This window comes from Syngnathus floridae, chromosome 1 (genome assembly GCF_059516105.1).
Source record: "Syngnathus floridae isolate MCC-2025c chromosome 1, RoL_Sflo_1.0, whole genome shotgun sequence".
NCBI classification, from domain to species: domain Eukaryota; kingdom Metazoa; phylum Chordata; class Actinopteri; order Syngnathiformes; family Syngnathidae; genus Syngnathus; species Syngnathus floridae.
The window spans coordinates 1,767,175-1,775,850 of NC_142413.1; the positions used below are offsets into that span (position 1 = coordinate 1,767,175).

The 8,676-nt window shown below is 46.7% G+C and overlaps 1 protein-coding gene across 6 annotated transcripts; it reads left to right on the forward strand.

Annotated features, from left to right (window-relative positions):
- The first annotated feature begins 11 nt into the window (after window positions 1-11).
- Window positions 12-8,148, forward strand: gba2 (glucosidase, beta (bile acid) 2). Of its 6 annotated transcripts, none has more exons than XM_088373698.1 (19): window positions 12-163; window positions 306-769; window positions 2,254-2,345; window positions 2,433-2,548; window positions 2,631-2,849; window positions 3,208-3,447; window positions 3,536-3,638; window positions 3,713-3,866; window positions 4,682-4,807; window positions 4,919-5,103; window positions 5,180-5,284; window positions 5,368-5,475; window positions 5,583-5,686; window positions 5,753-5,818; window positions 5,913-6,019; window positions 6,175-6,317; window positions 6,473-6,588; window positions 6,648-6,839; window positions 7,165-8,148. In XM_088373698.1, the coding sequence occupies exons 2-19, from the start codon at window positions 576-578 to the stop codon at window positions 7,384-7,386; spliced, it is 2,592 nt and encodes an 863-aa protein (XP_088229824.1). In that variant the 5' UTR covers window positions 12-163; window positions 306-575; the 3' UTR covers window positions 7,387-8,148. The 6 variants fall into 6 exon arrangements, 5 of the variants coding, with proteins under 5 accessions (XP_088229824.1, XP_088229980.1, XP_088229742.1 ...); XM_088373854.1 differs by having other exon boundaries at window positions 5,667-5,686; XM_088373616.1 differs by having other exon boundaries at window positions 5,583-5,818.
- The last annotated feature ends 528 nt before the right edge of the window (window positions 8,149-8,676 follow it).

Below are 8,676 nucleotides of genomic sequence, written 5' to 3' on the forward strand. Positions count from 1 at the left end.
TCTCTCTCTCTCTCTCTGTTTTTTTTTTTTTTTGAAAATCTTTATTGAACATTGTCTCGGTTTCTTGCGTGTTGTCAGACACGGTTGTGACTTCCTGGCTATTTGGCCGTGCCCACTTCATCAGAGTCTGCTGTGCACGGAACGCTTCCTGTTCTACTCAAAGGTACGTGTGGTTTTTGACAATGTATCCCTTGTTCATGCCAAAAATGAAATTGCTAATCGTGCAAATTAAAGACCGCTTTCATTTGATTCTTTAATATGCGCTGACTGACAGAAGCGTTTTATTGTCGCTCTTTCTGTCGTAGGGTATCCGGCGGCATCGAGGCTGCACAAAGAAGCCCCGGCCGACCGCCAATGTGAATTATAATAAGTCTATAATGGCGTAGCCCCCCCAATTTAAAGGCGGCGTCATCAGCTTTTTGCCCCTGACCCAGAAACGAGTGGAAACCGGTTGGTGTGTCCGAGGAATCGGGCTGACTCGATGATAAACACTCTTTGTTTACAAAGGGTAGCGACAGCCTCATTTTGTAGCCGTACGCTGCTCAACTGCTCTGACTGACAACCACAACAACAAAATGACTGAAGATTGGGGGGACAGATCCACGGCGGAGCTCATGAGCAGGTACCTGCCCAAGGAGATGGGGCACGGCGTTCCCACGGCCGGGTGGCGTATCTGTTTGGCCCACGAGTTCAAGGAGAAGAGGAAGCCTTTCCAAGCAAAGGACGTGTCCCTAGAGAATATTGTGGAGCACATTGGCCTTGGGATCAGGTATTTTTATCTTAGAATATATCACTATAAGTTATCACTAAACAGTGAGTCAGTCCATGATTAATAAATAATGTTGAGGTATTTTTGAATTTTAAATTGCCCACAACTTCAGATTGCAACCTCTCAATGATAAATCTCAGATTTTGGTATTTCCTAATGAAAGAAGACTGATCATTAATTTTTCTCTGTCTATTTTCTGACTTCTTGTGGTCCAAACCAAAAACGGAACCATTACAACGGGGTAAAAAAAAAAAAAAAAAAGATGTAAATTATTCTATTTGTTAGCAGGAATGAAATTGCCAATTCATCTTTTGAAAATTAGGCACCACATGAGTCAGAAATGTAGCCAAGTTTGCAACACTGCTTTTGTAGTTAGTGAATGCCTGCAAGAATGCACGTTGTACTGTGGAAAATCAATTCATTATCCTCAGCAGCACGCGGAACCTACTGTGGCCTGGGCTTTATATCAACACTTAAAGATGTCCCCTCCCCTTCTTCACTTCATGCAATTGGGCTTCGGTCATGCATGATATCATCCACGTGCCCTGTAAAATGTACAATAACCTGCTTCCAGGCCAGTTTAACTGGGTGCTGTGTGTAAATTGCAATCTCCAGGGCGTGGTGGCCTTTGTTGCCACGGCAACACTTGTTAATCATTGCATCGGTGGCAGGTTGTTTGAAGGAAGGAGTCTTTGGACACTGTGTTCAAGGGAGACCAATAGTGGTCTTAAAAGTTGCCCACCTATCAAGAGTTCACTTTAACAATGTGTTGGTAAACGTGTCCCGATGGATATTAAGAGATTGTGTATTGTCTGGCCACTGCAACCTGAATCCGTTTCACCTCTCAGCCGAGCATTTCATGCATCAAGGTGAGATGGGGAAGCTCGAGTCCGAGTGCTAACATATAGCATCAGTGTTGTAACCCTGCAACACAGGATGACCAAATTTACAATACTCACAGGGATATATTCTTTATCCTCTGCAAAGAATGGCTAACAATAATGTGACTTTTGTAGATTTGTAATGTATGTGTTATCCTGTCCCCTGGTGGCACACCGAACAAGCTGCAAATCATTCATTTGTACTTGCCCGCGTACTGGGGGGAAAAAAACTGCGTTATAGCCGAAAGGCAAAGTGTTAACCGACAAAGCCGTGCAAATGTCTCCAACCTCTGTTTCTCAATTTTCCTCTTTGCTCACACGGAGGTTTGGTTTTTATTTGTGGCCCCCATTGAATTTGTGTCATTAGTAAAATAACAAATTGTTTTCACTTTTACAACAAACAAATCAAATGCCTGCAATTTTATTACCATTCGTTCGATTTGACTAATCTCTCATTTCCAAACGAGTTATTCATCCGTTTGTTTTGTAGCCTATACTGTATATAGCAGACGTCCCTCCGAGGGAAACGAGGACTACAAATGAGTTTGACACCCCTGCTCGATATGGTTGTTGATGGTGTGCCATTCCATTGTTCCGATGCAGGTATCTAAAATGGTGGTACAAAAAGACACAGGTGGAAAAGAAGGCGCCTTTCATCGACATGTTTCGCGCGCTGCCTTTACGGCAGATTTACGGTGGGTCGGTCTCATGTTGAATTTGCGTTTCATGCGCTTTTCTCTCATATGCATCGGCTCAACTCGAGTTGTCGGCCCATCCGGCAGGTGCGCCGCTGGGAGGTATCGGGGGAGGTACCATCACCAGAGGTTGGAGGGGGGAGTTCTGTCGGTGGCAGCTGACGCCCGGGATGTACCATTACAAGAGCGTCACGGCCAATCAGGTAGTCGACGAGTTCCCGGAGAAGCTAACGGACGTAGCAACCCTGCTGGTCGTGAGACAAGGCTCTGGTTTGTCGTCCTCAGTTCACCGTGTGCTTGCGCCGCGGCGGGCAGACGCTTTACCAACAGGTGCTCTGCGTCGAGCGGCCTCCCCGGCTGCAGGGCTGGAACTGGGGCTACTGCGGCGAGTACGCTTACTACCATGCCCTGTACCCCCGGGCCTGGACCGTCTACCACCTCCCGGGGCAAAATGTCACTCTCACCTGCAGGCAGGTTTCGCCCGTCATTCCTCACGACTACCAGGTGAGCCGAACAGGCTGAAAGATATTGTCGCCATTGCAAGACTAACTTTGGGCCGTGATGTTTACAAACATAACTGTATAAATCGAGATCATGTAAAAATACACAATTACGTGTAAATAGGGTATTTAACGATTCCCCCCCCCCCCAATCAAAAGTGTGGAGTCGTGTACATGAACTTTGTGCAGTAGTGTAAGTTCTGTAAGTGTCAGACTATGTGTAGTTTGTCTCCTCCATCTTTGTGTTTGGCCCAAAAAAAAAACTGTTTTGACAAAAATTGCATTGTTTGTCTGAAGTCACAAAACGATAAATGGTTCAGTCGGAATTGTTTACCCACCGCTGAGCGTCTGCTTTGTGACAGGACTCCTGCCTGCCGGTGGTCGTGTTCATCTGGGACGTGGAGAACAAGAATGATTACGCTCTGGATGTCACCATCATGTTCACGATGCTCAACGGCTCCGGGCACAAGGACGACAAAGGCGGGGGCCACTGGAATGAACCTTTTCATCTCCCAAAACAGGGCGAGGCCGTGTCGGGAGTCTTGCTACATCACTGCACATCAGTGAACCCTTATACCTTATGCATCGCTGCTCCGGAGCAGGTTGGACATTTTTCGGAAGTGGATTTTTTTCTTTTTTTTTTTTTTTTTTGCTGGTGGCAATTTGACATCATCGTCTTTTGATTTTCAGCCCAACAGGGAAGTCAGCCATCAGACCGCGTTCAGTCCGAAGGGAACCTGCAGCGACCTGTGGAGCGATCTGATCGCCGACGGACGGCTGGAATCTCCCACGGGTTAGCGTCGATCAGTGAGAGCGTCGCTCTTTTAAATGGAGCCTCAGCAACCCAAAGATGCGTCCTCTCCGCAGGCTCCAGCCCGCCGACGGCCCAAGGAGAGAAGGTGGCGGCGGCGTTGGCTGCGAGCTGCTCCGTGTCGCCGCGGGGCCGCAACACGCTGGAGTTCTGCCTGGCGTGGGACATGCCTGTCATCACCTTTGGCGCTCGCGAGCGGCGCCACCACAGGTAAAAAAGGGAAGGGCACCAGTAATGTACTTGGAAACCATGAGGGTCGAAAGTAAGTCCAAAAAGAAACGAACCCGACTATTCATTCAACACCAAACGTCGGGTCAAATGAATAAGCCACAAAAAGTGTACTTCATACCCCAAATTGGGTTGTTTTGTATACACGGAAGAAAACAACTTAAAATTGGGTCATCTGTACAAATCAAGACAAAATTGATTCAGTAAGGGACAGACACAACTTTTGGGGTTGCTTACTTCTCCAACAATTGGGTCCTTTTGTGGATTATATTGTATTACATTTTATATATTATATTACATTTTATGTATTATATTTTATATATATCTATATATATATCTATAGAGAGAGAGAGATGTAGATATATATAGATATATATGGATATATATAGATCGATATATACATATACACATATACACATATAGATAGAGAGATAGATAGAGAGAGAGATAGATAGATAGATAGATAGATAGATAGATAGATAGATAGATAGATAGATAGATAGATAGATAGATAGATAGATAGATAGATAGATAGATAGATAGATAAAATAACCCGAAACGTTTTCTCGGGTCACTTTCTCAGAGTTATTTTCAATGCACTTGTTTTCTAGAGTGGATGCCATTACAAAAGTAGTATTGTTATACTCATATTTTGTTAAGTTAAAGAACAGGGTAATGACGTTTATACCCAATATGGGTCATTTTTGACGACTGATCTTACAGTTAAAAACTAAAAAAAGACCAGCGCATCATTCTGCATGTTCCCACGTTAGCAAGGCATTTGTCTGCACTTCCAGGCGATACACCCGTTATTTCGGGAGCAAAGGGGACGCGGCGCCCTCACTCAGTCATTACGCCCTGACACACTACAAAGCGTGGGAGAAGAAGATTGAGGAGTGGCAAGCGGACGTACTGCAGGACAGGTGCTTGGCGCCGCCTTGCCCTCCGCCGTCATTTGGCGAGCGAGCGAGCGTCTCATTTGTACCAAGAAAATGGCGCCAGCGAAGACGTGTTCACGTACGTTCCATCTCTAGTTCGCTTCCCGCCTGGTACAAGTCTGCTCTGTTCAACGAGCTGTACTTTGTGACCGACGGTGGGACGGTGTGGACGGAACTGCCGGAGGACGCCGACGTCAGCGGCGGTGTTCGCAGCGAAGACGGCGGCCTGCCCGCTCAGCCGCCCGTCGTCAAAGAGTACGGCCGCTTCGCCTACCTCGAAGGTCAGCGGGGAGCAATTTCCCGAAGCCGCTTTGCGCTCGGCGGGTCGCCTCACGCTCGCTTTTTGTTCCCACTCAGGTCAAGAATACCGAATGTACAACACGTACGATGTCCACTTCTACGCTTCTTTTGCTCTCATCATGCTGTGGCCCAAACTCGCCTTGAGTGTGCAGTACGATATCGGTACGATTTTTGTATCTTCTCGTCTGGTGCGAGGTGGCGAGGCTAAGATTGTAGCCGCTTGACTAACTCCCGTCTCCTTTTAGCCGGCAGTGTGGTGCAGCAGGATTTAACGCAGAGGTTGCATCTGATGAGCGGCCGGAGCGCTGCGGTCAAGGCCAAAAACGTGGTGCCTCACGACATTGGAGATCCAGGTAGAATAATGACACCCTTCAAGTGTATATGCTACTTTAAAAGTTACAAACTTAACAAATGTAGGCTACTGGATGGGGAAGAAAAAAAAAATCCACTTGAAAAGCAGGTACGCTTCGAGGGAGCCCGTGTTGTGCCAGGAAGAGCTTAACCCCACGCCGGCCGGCCGGCGCTGCTGCGTCTTGTTTTGTAGATGACGAGCCGTGGCAAAGGGTGAACGCCTATCTCATTCACGACACAGCCTACTGGAAGGACTTGAACCTCAAGTTTGTCCTGCAGGTCTACAGGGACTATCATCTCACCCAGGACCAGCAGTACCTGCATGACATGTGGCCCATCTGCCAGGTATGGCTGCCCTTACTTTCTTTACTCTCTTAAGATTCCCCCCCCCCCCCCCTCCCCTCCCCCCCTGAGATTTGATGAGCGCTCACTCTGCTAGGCAGTGATGGAGTCAGAGTTAAAGTTTGACCTGGATGGAGACGGCCTGATCGAGAACTCTGGCTTTGCTGATCAGACTTATGACGGCTGGACAGTTACTGGACCAAGGTCAGAGGAGACGAAGCCTGTTTGTCAGTATCGGTAGAAGTTTAACGTAAAAGTGTTGCGTCGAAACAGGAAATTGGGCTTTTTCCAGCTTGGACCGACATTCCGAGTGTAGTCTCGGGTCCAGATTGCGTCAACGTCCCCCTGCTGTGTTGCAGTGCGTACTGCGGCGGGCTGTGGCTGGCCTCATTGTGCGTCATGTGCAAAATGGCCACTCTGCTCGACAACCAAGAAGCCCGACAGCGCTACAGAGACATCTTGGACAGAGGCAGCGTCGCTTTTGAGAAACTATTGTGGAACGGTAAAACCCAAAATTCCTGGGGGCTTGGAATCAATCCCTGATGGATGCCCGGCCTAATAATTTGTCAATATTAGTAACTTAGACAGCCCAAACTGTCATCATACAGCAAAGGACAACTTCGTTTGGAAGAATCCCTAAATCGTTTGTGCTTTTAGGCAAGTACTACAACTACGACAGCAGCGGGCGGGACCTTTCGAACAGCATCATGTCTGACCAGTGTGCCGGCCAATGGTTCCTGAGAGCGTCCGGGCTCGGCGAAGGAGACTTCCAGGTAACTAACACGCTGCGAGATGTCGGGGCAGAACGTTTTCACTTCCTCCCTCCATCCAGGTCTTCCCCAAGGAAAACATCAGGGCCGCGCTCCGGTCCATTTTTGACTTGAACGTGATGAGCTTCGGCGGCGGCCAGATGGGCGCCGTGAACGGCATGCGGCCCGAGGGCGTGCCCGACCGCTCCAGCGTCCAGTCGGACGAGGTTTGGATCGGGGTGGTTTACGGACTGGCCGCCACCATGATCCATGAGGTAAACGTAGTAGCAACTCTTAAAACGTTTTACGCGCCACGGTTTAACGCTGCAGTTCAGTGTGTGGGAACAGGCCAGCAAGACTTCCACTACAATATTAGACATTTTTTGAAAGTACATCCGCCTCCAAGGATTGTTAGATTGTTCCTCTGGGGCCTGTACCCATTACGTTCTAATATTCGTCGACTAAAAGATTGTAAAGTCGCATCGGTGCGCTTCGTTTGCATGTTAGCATTAAGCTAGCAGTGTAAAAACAATGGATGAGACATTCGATAACTGTTTTGAAATGTTGTTTTTTTTTTTTTTTTTTCTTTTGCCCTCTCAGGGCATGTTGGCGCAAGGTATGCGCACGGCCGAGGGTTGCTATCGCACGGTGTGGGAAAGGCTGGGCATGGCCTTCCAAACGCCCGAAGCCTACTGCGAGAAGGCCATCTACCGCTCGCTGGCCTATATGAGGCCTCTCAGCATCTGGGCCATGCAGCTGGCTCTGAACCGTTCGCGCGACGAGCGCCGGCACGCGGGGATGGGAGAAGGTGCGAGTCGATAAACACCGCCGACGCCCCTTCCCAAATCCCAACTCGGATCCGCTCGCTTTGTTTGCAGGCTGTAGATGACAGCGTGACTTGAATTCTGCTTTTTTTTTTTTTTTTTTCTGTCTTTACAATGTGTGTACGAGTTGTGACAACCCCTTGTCAATTTGCACATGTCTTCTTACAGGTGCTTTTGAATGGTGCATTCAAACCACCTGTATAGTTATTTGAATGCTGTCCTCATTAATATCCAATGAGAGACATGTTTTCTCTTTTATATATTGCACACTAGACTATAATATTAAAGTTGAAAATGTGACCGATGACAATCATCCCTACTAAGTCACTGTGGAGCAATACAGAATACTTTTGGTTTTGTCTTCACACGCAATGGGGTCAGTTGAAGTTTTGTTGTTGTAATACAAGCAGGTGGGCAGCAGAGGGCGACAAGTGCTCTGAACCTTGCGTCGTGATTCACAAATGTCACACGGACAGTCACCCCTCCTAAAAATACAGGACTAATTTCCAAGTACCAACATTAAAAAGCAGGACCAAATCTTGATGATAAATAAGGCAGGCGTTCTAATACCATAAGCCACCGTAACAATGTAACATATATAGAAAATATAGAAATAAAAACACCATTTAAATTCAATATATTGCTCATGCCTTCAATAAAATTGGTACCTAAGTTAATATTGGAAAAGAAACAGTTCTAAACGATTACAACTGAATTGTACTTAACAAAAGTGCTGTATTAAAGAGAATGTTTCAGCCTCTGTGATGTTATTGACAGGTTGAAATTTTCACTTTTTTTTTTCCTGCATACAACGAGGCAGCTGCTGTGTCCTTTCCCATCTTTTATTGCTTCTGGGCACGTTTTACACAAACACACACACACAATGTCACTAAATTAGATAACACAGGGTAATTAATCCAGTTGAAGACCATTTCATTATTCAGTTTGTCACATGCATGATGCAAACAGCTCCAGTAACTAAAATAAAAAGGGCTGTTGGTTGCTTGGTCAGGATCTCTCCCATTCATTGCAAACAAGCCACACACACACACTTTATTTCCTTTCTCGTTTTTTAATTCCGCCATTCCACATCCTGTCATTGTGAATATTCTGCATCGCATACACCCTCTTTATTTTTTCTTTCAATGAGTTTACACATCTAAATGCAGCCCTTTTTTTTTTTTTTAAATAAATTGGAGACTGTTGCTAAGTAACGCGCCAGCTATCAATGTCTCACGGTTTCACGTGTGGATGAAACGTTAACTACCTCCAATAAAATGGTAGATCT

Excerpts from the sequence above, each read along its gene's own strand:
- gba2 (XM_088373616.1), top strand. The coding sequence starts at position 576 with ATGACTGAAGATTGGGGGGACAGATCCACGGCGGAGCTCATGAGCAGG. Across the intron at positions 770-2,253 it reads CACATTGGCCTTGGGATCAG|GTATCTAAAATGGTGGTACA; the intron begins GTATTTTTATCT and ends GTTCCGATGCAG. Across the intron at positions 2,549-2,630 it reads AGAGCGTCACGGCCAATCAG|TTCACCGTGTGCTTGCGCCG; the intron begins GTAGTCGACGAG and ends TGTCGTCCTCAG.